The sequence below is a fragment of the Salvelinus sp. IW2-2015 genome, linkage group LG1 (genome assembly GCF_002910315.2).
Source record: "Salvelinus sp. IW2-2015 linkage group LG1, ASM291031v2, whole genome shotgun sequence".
NCBI lineage: Eukaryota > Metazoa > Chordata > Actinopteri > Salmoniformes > Salmonidae > Salvelinus > Salvelinus sp. IW2-2015.
The window spans coordinates 43,194,949-43,214,351 of record NC_036838.1 but is presented as its reverse complement, the minus strand read 5'-3'; the positions used below and the strand labels follow the sequence as shown (position 1 = coordinate 43,214,351).

Genomic DNA, 19,403 nt, shown 5'->3' with positions numbered 1-19,403 from the left:
AGTCACTTAAGTGTGTGTATCAACATTTTGCTCAGAATGATAACACTTGGAAKGTGGTCTTAACATTTGTGCGCCTTCTTTCACAGACATCTCTGTATACACTGCTTTGGAACTACAGTAGGCTACTAGAATTCATTACTAAGTTAAACAATATAAAGGCATTGCCCTTTATCATTGCTTAGCACGGTAAGTGCAGTTGTATGATTGTTTGTGTTTATTGCTAATAGGGACATGCCCCTGTGGGAATGCACTCGAAATGGTGACATGTTGCTTACTTGGTAGCTGCTAAGGAGTACCATGGGAGGGCACTTACAGGGAAGGGTTCAGCACCCTCCTGGATGACAAAGCCCTCAATGACGTGGGTGAGGACCTGGGGCTTGACGATGGCCTGGGGTGGCTTGTTCTCTCCATTCTGGGGGGTGCTGCCGATCACAGTGGGTGCCTCGTTCTCATTTCCTGATGTCATGGCTGGGGGTGGTGTCTCAGGTGCATTCAACCTCTTGGTAGTAGGGACTCCTGCCAATGACAAAACAAAGCAGTAGTTAACACATTGCATCACTTTCAATTATGTGGCCAAAATGTGTACACAATGTTTTAGAATAGATTCATTTGATTAATTTCACTTTAAATTATGCTAAAATATTTATTWAGAGTATGTAGTTAACGTTCTCTGCTGTACAGTCGTTTAAGTACTCAAGCAAATTTGCATCATATACTGTATCTATCATCCACCTGCCAAATCATGTGCAAAGGGGTCCACTTCGAATATCAAGCGTTTGTAATGTCACTCAMTAGACGCGTATTATAGTTACTAATGTAAATTGATCACGATATCAAAATATGAAGATAAAACAAACGGCTGTCAAAAGTAATTCGAGTCCAAAACATCGCTMATTTTTGACGGGTAGATCACTAGTTTGTAATTTCCAAAGCAAAAACACGTATGGCTACCGTAAACGAGTAACGTTAGTAGCTAGCTATGCATGAAAACAGCAGACGATTCGGTGGCTAATTGCAACAATGATAAACATTTTWAAAGTACTGCAAAAGTTTAACAACTGTCCCATTTCAAAGGTRAAATAACAAGAACTCGCTCACCAAACGTATTCCTGCCCGCTTCACTTGCGCCTTTATCCGATTCAATACAAAAACGCGCTGTCGCCTGCCTCTCTCCTTGAAAGCGAGAATTCAGTCAACTGTACAAAGCAGGCAAGACAGAGCTGAGACGCTCGCTCGACCCAGCCCTGCTCCAATTGTGAGAGGCAGGCAGAGCTGAAGAATGAAATACTTGAATAAGGTAGCGCCCTTTTTTCTCTCTCCATAAACAGGTACTCTGCTCATATATACTCAGCAAAAAGAAAAGAAACGTCCCCTTTTCAGGACCCTGTCTTTCAGAGATAATTTGTAAAAATCCAAATAATTTCACAGATCGTAATTGTAAAGGGTTTAAACACGGTTTCCCATGCTTGTTCAATGAACCATAAACAATTAATGAACATGCAGCTGTGGAATGGTCGTTAAGACTAACAGCTTACAGGCAATTAAGGTCACAGTTCTGAGAACTTAGTACACTAAAGAGGCCTTTCTACGGACTCTAAAAAAAACACCAAAAGAAAGATGCCCAGGGTCCCTGCTCATCTGTGTGAAGGTSYCTTAGGCATCCTGCAAGGATGCATGAGGACTGCAGATGTGGCCAGGGAAATACATTTCAATGTCTGTACTGTGAGATGCCTAAGACAGCGCTACAGGGAGACAGGAKGGACAGCTGATCGTCCTCGCAGTGGCAGACCACGTGTAACAACACCTGCACAGGATTGGTACATCCGAACATCACACCTGCGGGACAGGTACAGGATGGCAACAACAACTGCCCGAGTTACACCAGGAACGCACAATCCCTCCATCAGTGCTCAGACTGTCCGCAATAGGTCGAGAGAGGCTGGACTGAGGGCTTGTAGGCCTGTTGTAAGGAGGTCCTCACTAGACATCACCGGCAACAACGTCGCCTATGGGCACAAACCCAGCGTCACTGGACCAGACAGGACTGGCAAAAAGTGCTCTTCACTGACGAGTCGCGGTTTTGTCTCACCAGGCGTGATGGTCGGATTCGCATTTATCGTCGAAGGAATGAGGTTACACGAGGCCTGTACTCTGGAGTGGGATCGATTTGGAGGTGGAGGGTCCGTCATGGTCTGGGGCGGTGTGTCACAGCATCATCGGACTGAGCTTGTTGTCATTGCAGCAATCTCAACGCAGTACGTTACAGGGAAGACATCCTCTCCTCATGTGGTACCTTTCCTGCAGGCTCATCCTGACATGACCCACCAGCCATACTGCTCGTTCTGTGTGTAATTTCCTGCAAGACAGGAATGTCAGTGTTCTGCCATGGCCAGCGAAGAGCCCGGATCTCAATCCATTGAGCATGTCTGGGACCTGTTGGATCGGAGGGTGAGGGCTAGGGCCATTCCCCCCAGAAATGTCCGGGAACTTGCAGGTGCCTGGTGGAAGAGTGGGGTAACATCTCACAGCAAGAATTGGCAAAAATATGGTGCAGTCCATGAGGAGATGCACTGCAGTACTTAATGCTGCTGGTGGCCACACCAGACACTGACTGTTAATTTTGATCCCCTCTTTGTTCAGGGACACACTATTCAATTTCTGTTAGTCACATGTCTGTGGAACTTGTTCAGTTTATGTCTCAGTTGTTGAATCTTGTTATGTTCATACAAATATTTACACATGTTAAGTGTGCTGAAAATAAACGCAGTTGACAGTGAGAGGACGTTTCTTTTTTTCTTTTCTTGAGTTTACTATTCAATTTCCACACAATAAAATAGAAACACTTCACTCATGTTGACACATACATTTCTGGTTCTTCTCACATCTATAATCTTAGCCCTGAAAATTCACAGGTCACAAATCTATCTGAGTAACTATTGGYATACAGGAACCACTTTATACAAATGTAGGTCCTGTGGCCCAATGTAGCAGACAATTCTTGCAAACCAATTCTCTTTATTTGGCAACATACTATACTGCACATATCTTGGTATGTCTGTCGAAAGATGCACAATAAATACCATGGACTCCATTAAAACCAGGAGCAGTTGGCTATTCTGTAACTTTGGGTTATGTTCAACCACTCAGCAGGCTCTGAATGTGTTGCAATCTGGTCCAAGCAGACAGCCAGTGGTCTTGCAGGCCTACCGCTCTATTTTTAGACATCAAAGATAACTATGTTTATTTTGAACAAGTGGAGCACCTCAACTATGCATTCACACCCAAGCATAAAAAAGGAGCCTTGTGGGTTTACATTTTTCATTTTTACAAGAAAAGTAGCAATAAAAATGAAAGCTCTTAATATAATCTGCATGTTCAGCATTTTGAATGGGCCTTAGTGTGCGAGTGTAAGACTACCATCATAAAACACAGATTATTTTCCATTTGAGTGAAAGATAGATGGATAGATACACACATTTTCCTGTCCATGATAATTTGACACATCTATCATTTAACTTTCCTTGACTGGAACACTGTGTTCACTGCTCCTCAATGGTCCCATTGGGGATAATCAGACAAAATTATTCACCCTGACTCAAAACGACGAGCACAGCTGACAATAAATAGTAAGACAACAGATCTGCCTCCACASCTGGAGAGCAGAAAATAGCAGAGCGACTGATCTTTGGTCTGGTTCTCCAAGGTTGTAATTGGTTGCAAATATGATATGACAACAATAGACCCCTAGTTACAGTCCTGCCTCTAGGCAACATAACGAAGAAAGTGGGAAATAAAAACTTGTTAACTTATTAAAACCAAAAGTCCTGTTACCTTGTAGTTGGCTGATGGGCATAACTGGGTCAGTCTTGGGCTGCTCTGCTGGCTTGGTGGCTTGTGGTGGAGACGGGGCAGAGGGGGTAAATGGGGTGGGCTGCTGCTCTACACTGGGAGTCGGGCAGAGATCCCTGACCACCAATGACTTTGGCTTCTCCTGTCCTTTACGGTCCTGGACCAATCGGGAAGCCTGGGAGTTCGTAATAGAATAGAGAGAGAAGGGAGAAAGAGTTTAGTGAAACATAATATTTGACTATTGATTAGAAATTACTGATATATAGTATTTTGTTTACTGATTCATTGTATATTGTGAGAGTGATCCTCTTTCATTTCCATACTTCTTGTTGTTACTGCTGTGTACTCACCTGTGAGAGCGCTGGTTGTATCTGGAGGTTGATGGCTGTGAGTTGCACTGGCTGGGCTTTGGTCTGGCTCAGGCTGGAGTGGAGAGCATGTGGGCTGATGGTGGAGTGGAAGATGGTTGCCTGCTGGCTGGGTGTAGAGGGCTGGTGGTGAGAGGCAGGCTTGGGTAGCACAGGGACAGGGCCTGCCTGGCTGGGGGACTGGGGGACCAGGGAGGGAGTCTGCAGGTGGGGTTGGATGGAGGCAGTCTGCAGCAGCTGTCCCTGGGTCCTCTGGGAAGCATGGGTCTGCTGGATCACAAACTGATGTTGCTTATGCTGCTGGACCAGGGAGTGGGAAGGGATCTGGGTGTATGCTGGAACAGAAATCGAGAAATAGGATACATAAAAAATCTGACAGTTAAGTCTGTATACAAAAGGAAAATGGACTACCCTAACTAACTCAAAACAATGGAAGAGTGGAATAATGTTTTGTTTCTTTACTCTCCTTTGCCAGTAGTACACCTATTGTTGACAAAATGTAACATCAAAAAGCACAAGACAGACTTGCCCTAAACTGTTGTCAAGGTTTTGGCCAGACATTACTCACKAATGTCTCCAAAGGGTCTATCATCACCTGACAGGGTTTTTGCTGACAAAATTACAACCAGGACCCATATCTTCCCAGAACCAATCATGTATTGTACTGTCATTTAGTGAAACGTGCTCTACACACCAACAGTCAGAGTAGCCCCGGGCCAGATATGTGCAGGAGGAAAGCAAGAGGGCAATATAATAAAACAATTTTTTTTAGCAGACGCTCTTATCCAGAGCGATTTAAAGGAGCAATTAGGGTTAAGTGCCTTGCCAAGGGCACATAGACATATTTTTCACCTAGTCGGCTCGGGGATTCAAACCAGTAACCTTTCGGTTACAGGCTCAACGCTCTTAACCTCTAGGCTACTTGCCACCCCGGGCCAGACAGATGCAGGAAGAAAGCAAGAGGGCAATAAGAAGCCAATAATCTATGACCATGCTGTATGTAGTCATCTGTGAATCAATCCCCCAAACCTTCAGTTGCCCAAGCAATTTTCCGTAGGAAACAATGAGGTTGGATCTGGCCCTCATCATTACAGAAATATAGAGAAAGGGTTGTAATGCATCATCTCTCCTAGGAGCTGTTAAGCTGTTTGTCTCAGGAGTAAGCCCTATGGTCTTACAGTAGCTTCATGATTTTAGTAAACTAAAGGTGTCTAACATTAACCTTTGTGGATCTCTTTTGATTATGGATTGATGCCAAATACATAACCCCTTATCTGTATATTTTGTGTGGGATAGGCTCCATCTGGTCTGAATGTTTCTCTGTAACCACAGTCTCTACCCTGCTGTGAAAATAGAGACGTTTCCATCCGGCAGAATTGCATGTCATTAGTTATTTATACCCCAGGATCTGCTGGAAAGTGTTTGATTTTCACACGGCAAAACTCTATGTAAACCACAGCATGTGGTTAGCTATGGTTTCACTAAGTACAGGGTGAAGACCGACACATCTTCCAGAAAGTATTCTGATAAAAGCCCTGGACGGATACTCTCAATTACATGATAACACAGTAAAGTGTTACATTACATGATAACACAGTAAAGTGTTACATTACATGATAACACAGTAAAGTGTTACATTACATGATAACACCATAAAGTGTTACATTACATGATAACACCTACCACCCAGCCCTCATTAAGTATAAATAGAAAACAGAAGTTGTATAATAATGACTATCAATTCAGCAAATAGACCTAGCTAGCCCTTGAGTGGATTTCCCAACCGGTGCTCACCGGATACAAGAAACAGAACTCAGAGTCCTGCTTGACAGCTTTTTCAAGCATTTTAATGAGTAACAGAGAAATGTCTTGGAAGGAGAGAAAGGGGGATTCATTGAAATGCCTTTCTCCCTCAAGGCCTTGGGATTAAGGAGTGGAATGACTCAGGCCGGACCCCCCTCTATGGCCCCACTACGCTACCACTCCCCCATGCCTGTGTGTTGTTTCAGGATGTCTAGAGGAAATGTTTCAACAGCAGATCTTGGAAAATCCCTGAGTTTCTGCAATCAACTGCTGCTGCTTTAGTTTAGAAACCTCACCCACACAACAGTGTAAATCACTTTACACACATCTTAACACAGCTTGAGAAAAACTACTCGTTGGCCAGCTTATTAGGTACACCTGTCTAGTACCGTGTCGGACCAACCTGTTGCCATGAAGGGATGCACCTGGTCAGCAACAATGTTCAGATATGCTGTGGCWTTCAAACGTTGCTCAATTGGTATCAAGAGACCTAACGTGTGCCAAGAAAACATTCCCCACACCATTACACCACCACCGTTGACACCAGGCAGGATGGGGCCATGGACTCATGCTGCTTATGCCGAATCCTGACTGCCATCAGCATGACGCAACAGGAACCGGGATTCGTCTGCCCAGGCAATGTTTTTCCACTCCTCAATTGTCCAGTGTTGGTGATCTCTTGCTTCTTCTTGTTTTTARCTGATAGAAGTGGAAACAGGTGTGGTCGTCTGYTGCAATAGCCYATCCGTGACAAGGACTGACGAGTTGTGYGYTCCGAGATGCCGTTCTGCACACCACTGTTGTACTTTGCCTGTTTGTGACCTGCCTGTTTGCTTGCACGATTCTTGCCATTCTCCTTTGACCTCTCTCATCAACGAGCTGTTTTTGCCCACAGGACTACAGCTGATTGGATGTTTTTTTATTTGTCGCACCATTCTCGGGAAACCCTAGACACTATCATGCTCGAAAAGCCCAGGAGGCCGGACCTTTCTGAGATACTGTAACCAGCGCGCCTGGCACCGAAGATCATACCACGCTCAGTCGCTTAGGTCAGTTTTCCCCATTCAAACGTTCAATCGAACAGTAACTGAATGTCTCGATGCTTGTCTGCCTGCTTTATATAGCAAGCCATGGCCACATGACTCACTGTCTGTAGGACCGAACCCTTTTTATGAACAGGGTGAGGTACCTAATAAACTGTGTACATGTCAAACATATCTATACTAATTGTGTTTTAAGTGCTTGTCAAAAGGAGTAAGTAATGGAGATACTATGTATGGGTACATGGAAGCACTCAAGGGCTTGGTGAATTAACAGAATGGGGAGATCCTTTCAGGTGTACTACACTCAGTCCAAACACATAAACGGATGCTTAGCTAAAAACCAACTTAAAGCTATGCTTCAAATCACAAAGACAACTGAAGAGAAGACTTGACACCAGGGACGGATTTGTTTGTTGAAAAAACTGAAAACCACAGTGCAGTTAGCAGGGGCAGAGAACTAGACTTAGTCTGGAAGGTAGTCTTTGTGGGGTTTGATGCGGTGCTGTTCTGTGGGTGTAGTAGGGTGCTGGGAAGACTTGTCTGCCAAGGAGGAGGTGATGAAAAGACTAAAGTACACAATGACCAGAACAGCTGCTTCCAGCCAATCCCTATTCAAGGGAAAACGAGCTCCTGTCTGTGGTAGGAATAGCAGACACACTGCTGCTCCCACAAGATCTGCTCTCTTCTTCTCTCCGATGGCTCAATTACTACTCGGTCCTAAAATAGACGACAACACAAACTAGGCCTATTCCTGTGCTGTGTTCTCTCACAGCATGTTGAAAGTAAAACTGCTTTAGATATTTGTTATGTAGCATATTATTAGTATTATTATTATTGAGGGGTAGATTGGACTTGTGTTTCATTGAAGTATTTCCTTATTCAAAACTACAACATTCTGTTGCCTAACAGAAAAAAGGYGTCCGCATGCTTCAGAACCGAAATAGTTTGGAAAAGTTTGTGCATGTTACAACAATGTGACGTTTTGGACTTTTCCTTTGGCTGTTCAGGCACACACATCTTTCTGGAGGCAAGCCGAAATTCGGAGCCGAAGTCTAAGCCCCGTCGTCGGTGATTGGTCAACAGTAGGGATTCTTCAATAGTCTTTGTTGTCATTCAACAAAGAGACGACTTGTTTTCATGCACATTTTTTCATTGAGAAATACTGCACCAAACATCTTAAGTTAGATGTAAAATTGTGGGACTAAGATCTCCTCGGCAAAAACGTAAATTCATGACAGATTTCTTGCGTTATCGTAGATTAATTCAGACTATTTTTTAGGAAGTGTATACTGGCTACGGTGTCTCAAAAGGGACAAAAAGTACTATTGCCACTTTTTTCCTCATTTTTCAAGCAAAGTGTTTTTTAAGGGGGTATGTGATCACACTCGTTCGGTTTGCCTAGCCAACTTCGGCTAGCCGAACTGAGGCATGCTGATACCTTAGAGTCCATTGAAGAACCAACATATATAATGAATGACCCAGTTGATGCCAGTGCATATAGAATAAGATGGTAGAGCAGGGACTTATCGCAGGGATGTCCTTCATTCCAATAAGTAGCCCATACTAGAGAAATGTGAAGTTTGCTAATATGGGTGATAGTTAATGGGACAATTGATGGCTACAACCATCAAACTTGTAGTAGCAGTTTAAAGGATAATTTAAAACAAATGTGGTGCACATTAATGTTATAAACTTATCRTTCTATTTATCACATCAATTCAAGCTATGGATTTGTGTCCATGTCACCCAGCTCTATAAATTGAAGCCTCTTATCCAACACTAAACCCCAGTCCGCCGGGCAGGCACCACAGCTGCTACCCCATCTCCCCCTTGTCTCATCCACTGTGAACTGACAGAATACTTCTCACATCTCCAGGGCACACCTGTCTGTTCCCCATGGCCAYTGCCATGGCAACCCATGTTAATTTTATAAGTGTATGTAGCCAGGTTTTTAGATTCATCCTTCCTTTAGTTTAATCAGAATCCATTACTTAAACAAAGCGAGACAAAGACACAGTTGTGCAGTCGCACGCTCAGCTAATCCATCCAGTCTGGCGTATGGCAAAACACACAAAGTTAACCCATGCAGTGCTTAGCACACGCACTCTCTCACACACATACACACAGTCAGAGTTAATCTGTTCAACTGCTGGCATATACACAGYCATTCTCTGTGACAAAACCACCCAGCTGCTGACTTTCAGCCACAATAAGTGGTCTAAAAAGATGCATCTGTGGCACAGAGTAGGTGTTGGGCGGTATCCAGATTTTCATACCATTTCTGTACCATACTGGGGTATACGGTATTACCGGGAGTGCACACAAGGGGCATTATTTCTTTTTTTACGCACAAAACAACGCACAAGCAACAGGGAGCATGATCCAGGAGGGGATTGAATGTCTCTGCTRTAACCAATAAGCTTTATCTTGACATCTAGCCACTTAGCTAGCTTACTACAAACAGTCACAGGGGCAGTGTATTCAGTGTCACCATGGAGCTCAGCAAAATKATGCCTTCTCACAACAGCCAGTGGATTTACTGATGCTGGACAAAAAACGATATATCATTTCAGCAAACATGCCTAAATCTCCAAGCGGGGAATGGGTCAACTTCATGAAATAATATGAAAGCCAGTGTCTGTAGAAGCTAGCGAACGTTGGGGTTGATACATACCTGGAGTGCTGAGAGGCTGGCCACTCAAAGCYGTGACGCTGCGACTCATGTTTATAGCGCACACCTCCGTCACAATGCTSTCCCCCTTCTTGCTCCCATCTAAGGGGACGTCGGATGGGCTGCCCTTCCCCCCAGAGCCCCGGCTCCCCTGGCTGGGGTTTTTGATCAGGGGAGAGGGCTGGATGGCAACAGGGGTCTGCTTTAGGCTGAGGGCCTGGAGGTTGTGTGTTTGAAAGGAGGACATGGTCGCCCCCTGCTGGCTACGGATAGCCAGGTTCTGGACCTGAAAAGACACAGAGGTCAGGTGCTGGAGGCAATGACACATGGCCTGAGGCAAGAGAGGTGGGGTGCCCCAYAGTCAAGGGTCTCCAGAATTAGTGAGAAATGCACTTTTTTAGACTAAATTAGTTATCACAGCATAACTGTAAACATAATGCATCTGCTATCCACCTGTATGAATGATGGTTCATTGTGCTGATATTATATGCCATCTAGTGCAGTTACTACAGCAACTCTGTGTGTATGGTTGAGATAATAATAGCGTACCTGTGAGGGGGCAGACTGTTGTCCAGAGGACTGCGTGGAGCTCTCAGACTGGACTGCAGTCACTGTGGCCGTAGGTGTGAAGATGAGCTGGGGGGACAAAGGAACAGCACGGCCTAGGCTCCTAGCTACTTGCACAAGGTTGCTTTGCTGTGCCTGAAAATCACACACCAACATACAGTACCAGTCAAAAGTTTGGACACACCTACTCATTCAAGAGATGTTCTTTACTTTTACTATTTTCTACACTGTAGAATAATAGTGAAGACATCAAAACTATGAAATAACACATATGGAATCATGTAGTAACCAAAAAAGTGTTAAACAAATTTGAGATTCTTCAAAGTAACCACCCTTTGCCTTGATGACGGCTTTGCACACTCTTGGCATTCTCTCAACCAGCTTCATGAGGTAGTCACCTGGAATGCATTTCAATTAACATGTGTGCCTTGTTAAAAGTTAAKTGTTGAATTTCTATCCTTCTTAATGCATTTGAGACAATCAGTTGTGTTGTGACAAGGTAGGGGTGGTATACAGAAGATAGCCCTATTTGGTAAAAGATGAAGTCCATATTATGGCAAGAACAGCTCAAATAAGAGAAGGGAAACGACAGTCTATCATTACTTTAAGACATGAAGGTCAGTCAATGCGGAACATTTCAAGAACCTTGAAAGTTTCTTCAAGTGCAGTCGCAAAAACCATCAAGCGCTATGATGAAACTGGCTCTYATGACAGGAAGACACAGAGTTACCTCTGCTGCAGAAGATAAGTTCATTAGAGTTAACTGCACCTCAGATTGCAGCCCAAATAAATGCATCACATAGTTCAARTAACAGACACATTCAACATCAACTGTTCAGGGGAGACTGCGTGAATCAGGCATTCATGGTCAAATTGCTGCAAAGAAASCACTACTAAAGGACACCAATAATAAGAAGAGACTTGCTTGGGCCAAGAAACACATGCAATGAACATTAGACCAGTGGAAATCTGTCCTTTAGTATGATGAGTCCAAATTTTAGATTTTTGGTCCCAACAACCGTGTCTTTGTGAGAAGCAGACTAGGTGAACGGATGATGGTTCCCATCATGAAGAATGGAGGAGGAGGTGTGGTGGGGGTGCTTTGCTGGTGACACTGTCTGTTATTTATTTAGAATTTAAGACACACTTAACCAGCATGGCTACCACAGCATTATGCAGCGATACACCATCCCATTTGGTTTGCGCTTAGTTGGACTATCATTTGTTTTTCACAGGACAATGACCCATAAAACACYTCCAGWCTGTGTAAKGGCTATTTGACCAAGAAGGAGAGCGATGGAGCGCTGCATCAGATGACCTGGCCTCCACAATCACCCGACCTCAACCCAATTGAGATGGTTTGGGATGAGTTGGACCGCAGAGTGAAGGAAAAGCAGCCAACAACTGCACAGCATATGTGGGAACTCCTGTGGGAACTCCTCAAGACTCAAGACTGTTGGAAAAGCATTCCTCATGAAGCTGGTTGAGAGAATGCCAAGAGTGTGCAAAGATGTCATCAAGGCAAAGGGTGGCTACTTTGAAGAATCTCAAATCTATTTTGATTTGTTAATTTTGGGGGGTTATTACACAATTCCATAWGTGTTATTTCCTAGTTTTGATGTCTTCACTATTATTCTACAATGTAGAAAATAGTAAAAATAAAGAAAAACCTTTGAATGAGGAGGTGTCCAAACTTTTGACTGGTACTGTATGTGTAKACAATTCCTCCATGGGTTTGRGAACAGAAAAAGAATACYGTAAGCAGCTGATTTTTCTCTGTCGCTTTCTTTCACACTCACTCTCCCCATGCATCATGTGTCCAAAAATCTTTAAAAAATGTGAAGTAATCAGACTGAATTGATTCAGTTTGAGATGCAGGACAACCTTCCTACTACACTCCTTACAACAGTGGTAGCACGCACAAACACTTCCATCACACTAAGCCTCCAGACGTGTGGCTAAGACAGCTAGTGTGTGCCAGTGGGCATGCTCCTGGGGATTTACCATCTGGGCACGCAGGTACATATGAGCCTGACTGGCAGTGAGGGGGGTGGGGCTGGACGAGCTGCCCAGGAGCACGGCCTGCTGGGAGATGCTGCCGGCTGGGGCCGAGCTGACACTCTGGGTTCGGCTGATCATCTGGGYTGCAGCCGGGGACGTGGTCAGGTTAATCTGGGGACAGGACAGAGAAGACAGAAAGGATTACAGAACATCACCAACAACAAAAACATTACACATCTATGAACCCGGCCCCTAAGTTACTAGACATGACTCACTGCACTCACTGTGGCCTGGGATGATCCTGTTTGCTGGGATGAAGTGCCATTTTGGGTGGAGCTCTGCCTTCCTGCCGCAATACTGGCCTGTGGCATGACAGGTRAGAACAGTTAGGGGATCAACACTTACAGTATATTTCTCTTCATCTGAAGATAACTGTTAGATTTACTAACTAAACTTTCAGAACCCTAACCCCAGCACTGACCTTATCTCACGTCTTTGTTAAAATCCTAACACAGCTTGTTGGCGGCCTGTTTAATTTGCCAGTTTAACAGTCTCTTGTGTCTTCAGTGCTCACCTGCTGTACGGCGGCTAGGCTCTGGAGCTGTGCATTGCTCAGGTGCTGCTGCTGGAGTGCTGCTGTCTGCAGCATGAGGTGCTGCTGCTGCGCTGCATACATCTGCTGCAGGTACTGYGCAGCCGTGTTGGGCTGCCGGTGCAACGCCTGCTGGATCACCTTAAGTACACAGGGAGAAAGAGACAGGTAAGCGGTTGGGGTAACATTCTCAAAAACAGGCTCTAAAAAGGACTTACTGGGTTGGAGTAATGCTCTGAAAAAAATAAGTYCCAATTGCACTGTTTTTACTGAGCCATTGAAAAGCAGGTATGGGAGATTCCTACGGTATATTGGTCCCGTTGCAAAATGTGMTTCTCATGTAGGGAGAACAGGCTCACTTCTGCACCCCCTGCACATTGTAATGGACTTAATCGCATCCTATGCTCACCCCTATGGCCTTGAGCACATATTTTCTTCAATCTTCATGATAWTTTTTTTTACTGACAGCCTCAGCATAGTTGCCAAAGCAACATGAGAGATGGATTGACCCAGAGCACATAGGTCAGAGAAGCTCTATTAGGCTAAGCTTCCAAGGGTGAAAAGAGGGCGGAGATTGTGATGGAACATCCATTCACTTCTCTCTTATTGAGCCCAAATGACAAGCCTTGCACTATGTTAAGTAGGCCGGTAGTGACAATGCTGCTAGTTCCCTACGGGCAGATGAGTGCATGCATTTGAAAGAAAGGATAGAAGAGACCTAAGATCTGTCTGTCACCMTTTAAGAGGAGGGTAAACTGAGAGCCTAATCCAAGCTGAGTTTCACATTGGTCAATGGGCAAATAGCAGAGGACAGAGCCTGGAACTTGGAACCATAGCAACCCTGATCTGCTGTCGTCAGTATTGATAGATTACATGATGCCAGTGTACTACATCAAATAACAATGCGAAAAAATTATCAAATTGCACCTTCGTCTAAATGTAATAAGTCTTGTTTATTATAAGCAGTGTAGTAAATTCCATAGTGAGCTAAGTGCAATACTGCCCGATTTACGGTGCATGCATGGTTTAACCAGCAGATGGCAGTAGGGCAATGACAATTTCATTATTGCAGGGAACGCAAATGGAGAAAACGGTTTATGCAAAACACGTGTATGTGGGTGTGTGTCACACTGGACTGGCATGTTTTTTTACCCTGAAGTTTACCTGAACCGTCTGCCTGTCAGGAATCCCGCTGTACACAGAGATCTGAGGCACAGCCTGCCTTCCTGTGCTGTTGCTGCTGGTGGTAGTGCTGCTACTGGTCGTACTGGTGCTGGTGGCAGTGGCTCCAGTGCTGCTGGCACTAGAGGCTGGAGGCCCCTGCTCACTGTCCATGGTGCCCTCTCCTCGTTTGGCCCTTCCCCTGCTGCCCTTTGGACAAGCTCTCCTGAACCTAAAAGACAGGAAACAGGGACGTTAAAATGAAGCTATAGGGCTCAGACATATTGGGCCATGTTCATGACAGTCACTGTGTAAGCCCACTCAGTATAACTTAATAAAGCATCCCTAAAGCCTATAAGCCTGTATAAGCATGACATGACGCTYCTAAGGCGATATACAATGTATCATAGTGTATACATACTTGTCTTATTTCAGTATGTGCTAAAATGAGACAGAATGAGTTATTTACAGGTGCAGGAATGCAGGATGTCCATATAACATTAGTGAATGACGAAAATACCAAACTATGTACACAAAACAAAAAGGAAATTGAGTTACAAATACGTTTTCGCTGAATAAACTTTAAGATCCCTAGACACCTAAATACAAATGCATAAGCGACATGRCACATCTTACAATGACATTGTTCATTAGGAATATAGCCCCTCTTTGTTTCACAACCTCAGCAGACTGAAAACAATTAAATTGCCTATCCCTTCCCTGAACAATACCTCTTGGTCCAATAAAAGGGGTAAATTAAACTCAAAACAGGTTCAAGTACCTCAATTTTAATTATAAACATTAAATTGTAAACAGAAAATATCTCAATGTACAGCTAATATTTAGGCCTTCAGTATTCATATTTACCAATACACATTCAATAAACATAATTACCTGAATATGACCTGCCCATATTTTTATTTAGCTAGCTAATGTTCTTTATACTGTGTAACATCGTTATGTTAATGTCTAACATCGCTATGAAGGCCAAGCAGAATTTGATACAAAATGTCTAAAGGGAACGTATTATTAAAGACTTTTCATAAGTGGATCTGTTGTTKACCCACTTCTTCTCTGTTTACCTCATGTCAAAATAAAACAGACCCACAATAATCCAACAGACCCACGTTTGGAAAGTATTTTTATTAATACGTTCCTTTAGATATTTTGTCTCTAATTCCCCGGTTATAAGGACCAACCATCCAGACCACCGGCAGAGTAAGTTGAAATTGGCTTCCTGCCGTCTGTTAGGTTTTTTTTGCAACCCAATTCCCAACAACGCTAGTGTCAATAYACCAGCGTTGCTAAAAGCATCTAGCAAGGGTGATGATATGCATACTTGGCCTTCATAGCGATTTTACACATTAACATGTTACACAGTATCAAGAACACTAGCTAGCTAAATAAAAAATTAGCAGGTCATATTCAGGCACTTATGTTTTGGTCCATGAATGGGGAATAGAGGAGAATGAGTGAGTTAGGAAACTAGATAACTAGCTCGCTGCAGTCCACATCGTCACAGGCCCCATCACACCCAGGCGTGATGCACCGATGCTATCTCTTGGACATCATCAGCACGCAAAARGCCATTGTGAAAACAGGAAAGCTAGCTTCACGTCCACTGTGTCACAAATGTTGAATATAATTCCATTTGAACTTATTCCGCCAATTGTCCATGCAGTTGGTTCTTATATAGGGTGGAATTTGACAAAATATCCAAAGGAACATATAAATAAACATGAGTTTGCAGCAGGTGCATGGCATATCACCTCCTCGCTGCTTCAACACATGTCAAAATAAAAGTAATGCACGTGCTCCTTATGTGCGCAAGCAAGCGATAACTTGTGGSGGACTTTTATTTTGACAGAGGAAGAGTGCAGCAGACCCACGTTTGGAAAGTTAGTTTATTATTATGTTCCTTTGGATATTTTATCTCAAATTCCGACCTATATAAGAACCAAACCCATGGACAATAGGCAACTTAATTTGATTCAACATTCGTGACAGACAGGGGGACGTGTAGGTTTTCATCAATACAAATGTCCTTAACCATCACACCATGCGTGAGCTCTCTGGTGAATGAAGGCCGTTGTGTTTTCATATTGAAATTCATAACAGAGAAGAGGAACTGAGTTTCRGGGGCCTTTTAAAAATAAACTAACCCCACGCCATTCTCAGATTACCACAACAATAACCCACTTAATTCAACATCTAATGGTGAGCATTAAATCCAATTTGGTAGGGGCAGAAAAATGCAAGTTCTGAAAGATAATGAATTCCAGTGACATATTTAAGTGAAAGAAGGGTGTATCTAACCACAGCTGGACTGACAACATAAGGACTTAAATGACAGTTAAAGTACACCTATACCGATACTGTATCTACTCCAATCACTCTTTTTTTATTTTTTATTTTTTTTTACTTTTGTCTGCTGAACCCTTTCTGTCCTCAACATGTGAGAATGAACTGATTAGTAGTTGACTCTAGAGCATCCCAGTGACTGTCTGTCACCCTAGTGCTCTGCTGCCCCATTAGCAGAGGAAGTGAGGTTCAGTAGACTGGGCAGATGAGATGGATGGGCTGAGAGAGCAGAACAGCTGACGGGGTTAAGAAAGCTGGGAGGAAGGTGGACTGGGAAAGAGAGAACCTAGGGCAGAGATTGAGTTTTTGGAATGTATTGTGGATTTTGACTGTGTGAGTGGTTGGGGGAGGGTTGTGATGGAAATAATTAAGATCTTTAACAGCTATGCTGCAATTCCTAAGCTATTTTCTCTTCCCTCCTTTTAATTCTGCTTTCAGTGGATTCAGGCATAGCCATAGCATACAGTGCACTGTAGGTTAAGAAACATTGAGTGGTGACAAACCTCACCTTTTCCACCATAACGTCTGGTACTGTGTATTACAACCTCATGCACAACCAGACTAACTCCAACACACAGCATCATACAGTTACAGGTTATCCATGGCTATACAATACAACAGCATTATTCTGCCAAAAATTCCAATCATTGAGAGCATTATTTCACATCTGGATGTACCCCCTATAATTAAGCCTGCTCCAGAGAGAGAGTTATGCCTGACATCTAGTCTGGTTACACAGGGATTTTGGATCGAACAAAGCATWGTTCTCTTCATCATGGTGTAGGGAACAGCCTTGGTCTTATTGCCTTTTCTGGCAATCCTGCTGCCCCTGTCTCTCCAAGAGGAATCACTCACCCATCAGTCATGGAACCCTACTCCCCCACAACTGGCAGGCAGCAGGAATCCTGTACTGGGTCGCTGTTGGTGAGAGCACAGGGCTACACTAGGAGTGGGCTGTATCGCAAACCAAGTCTCTAGACACAGAGATGTAACAAATATGCTATTGGATTCATGGGCTTGCTCTTGTCATTCCAGACCAAAATAAGAGACAGTCTGGTGTCAATTTGCATTTTTCTCTACAGAGCTAAGAGTGCAGTAAGGGCAGTAGCCCCCATCACTTAACGAGGACCAGACGGTTTGTGTTGACACAAATATATATATATATATATATATATATATATATATATACCACAAAATGCATTAGTCAAATTATCGGGATCAATATAGTAAAAGAGCACAGCTAATGTACATCAATGGCTTTTAGAAAGGCTTTATGGGTATAATAGAACAAGGGGTGCTGCAGAGACAACGCCCCCAATGCTCCTACCTCCTCTGGGCCTCCCAGCGTGCTGCGGGAGTGTGATGCCCCATCCCCCGGGACCCTGGTCCTGTAGGATGCTGCTCCTCTTTGTCTGACTATGTCTGTGTGGTTGATTCAAACATTAGCCTCTCTCTCTCTCTCTCTCCCCTACTAACACTCTGCTCCCCATCCCAACATCAACACAGACACAGCCTGCCAACCAGGCCTCTGCCTTCCTCCTGATTATGAGGTATCCTAGCGACAGCCAACTGGGTGCYTATGGAATCCAGTGCAGTGCAGGATGCTGATTGGTCAGAAGGACACTCTCTAATGAAGATGATAATGATTTCACCCTCTACCCTCCCCCTGCCAGAATACTGAATATGGTAGCATGAAGCCTCTGCCATATAATAGCCAAACCATCACCAAAATCATATTGGATAAGCACAAAACTCAATCTGTAAATGTATAGAGCTATCTATTTATTTTACAGAAAATGTTATTCAATCTGTTATTATTGCATTAGGCTATAACATATCAGTCTATAAGCATACATTGTAGTCCACACATTAACATTCAGGATAGGGTCATATACNTCCACACATTAACATTCAGGATAGGGTCATATACRATGCCTTCGGAAAGTATTCAGACCCCTTGACTTTTTCCATATTTTGTTTCAGCCTTATTTTAAAATGTATCAAATATATTTTTTCTTCATAATTTACACATAACACCCCATAATGACAAAGAGAAAACAGGTTTATAAAACAGAAATACCTTTACATAACTATTCAGACCCTTTGCTATGAGACYCGAAATTGAGCTCAGGTGCATCCTGTTTCCATTGATCATCCTTGAGATGTTTCTACAACTTGATTGGACTCCACCTGTGGTAAATTCAATTGATTGGACTGGATTTAGAAAGGCACACACCTGTCTATATAAGGTCACACAGTTGACAGTGCATGTCAGAGCAAAAACCAAGCCATGAGGTCGAAGGAATTGTCCGTAGAGCGCCGAGACAGGATTGTGTCAAGGCACAGATCTGGGGAAGGGTACCAAAAATATTTCTGCAGCATTGAAGGTCCCAAGAACTCAGTGGCCTCCATTCTTAAATTGAAGAAGTTTGGAACCACCAAGACTCTTCCTAGAGCTGGCCGCCCGGCCAAACTGAGCAACCGGGGATGGCCTTGGTCAGGGAGGTGASCAAGAACCCGATAGTCACTGACAGAGCTCTAGAGTTCCTCTGTGGAGGAGAATCTTTCAGAAGGACAACCATCTCTGCAGCACTCCACCAATCAGKCCTTTATGGTAGAGTGCCCAGACGGAAGCCACTCCTCAAAAAAAGCCTGCTAGGAGTTTGTCTGAGTCTTTAGGTGCCTTTTGGCAATGAGAAAGAAGATTCTCTGGTCTAAWGAAACCATGATTGAACTCTTTGGCCTGAATGCCAAGTGTCACGTCTGGAGGAAACCTGGCACCATCCCTACGGTGAAGCATTGYGGTGGCAGCATCATGCTGTGTGGATGTTTTTCCACAAGCAGGGACTGAGAGACTAGTCAGCCAAAGATGAACAGAGCAAAGTACAGAGAGATCCTTGATGAAAACCTGCTCCAGAGTGCTCAGGACCTCAGACTAAGGTTCACCTTCACACAGTACAACGACCCGAAGCACACAGCTAAGACAA

General features: G+C 43.8%; 1 protein-coding gene across 10 annotated transcripts in view; it reads right to left on the bottom strand.

The window, feature by feature from the left end:
- LOC111968004 (polyhomeotic-like protein 2) overlaps positions 1-19,403 on the bottom strand; it is a 43,220-nt gene that overhangs the window by 6,979 nt on the left and 16,838 nt on the right. The window contains exons 1-11 of one of the 10 annotated variants that reach the window (XM_023993534.1): positions 17,744-17,950; positions 17,272-17,334; positions 14,047-14,287; positions 12,877-13,035; positions 12,578-12,664; positions 12,306-12,473; positions 10,284-10,436; positions 9,738-10,020; positions 4,200-4,552; positions 3,832-4,024; positions 314-516 (exon numbers count right to left, since the gene is read on the bottom strand). In XM_023993534.1, the coding sequence (XP_023849302.1) occupies positions 314-516; positions 3,832-4,024; positions 4,200-4,552; positions 9,738-10,020; positions 10,284-10,436; positions 12,306-12,473; positions 12,578-12,664; positions 12,877-13,035; positions 14,047-14,287; positions 17,272-17,282 (1,851 nt within the window). In that variant the 5' untranslated portion in view covers positions 17,283-17,334; positions 17,744-17,950. Of the gene's footprint in view, positions 1-313; positions 517-3,831; positions 4,025-4,199; positions 4,553-9,737; positions 10,021-10,283; positions 10,437-12,305; positions 12,474-12,577; positions 12,665-12,876; positions 13,036-14,046; positions 14,288-17,271; positions 17,335-17,743; positions 17,951-19,403 lie in introns of those variants that run through there. The other 9 variants (XM_023993493.1, XM_023993543.1, XM_023993507.1 and 6 more) reach the window with 9 other exon arrangements.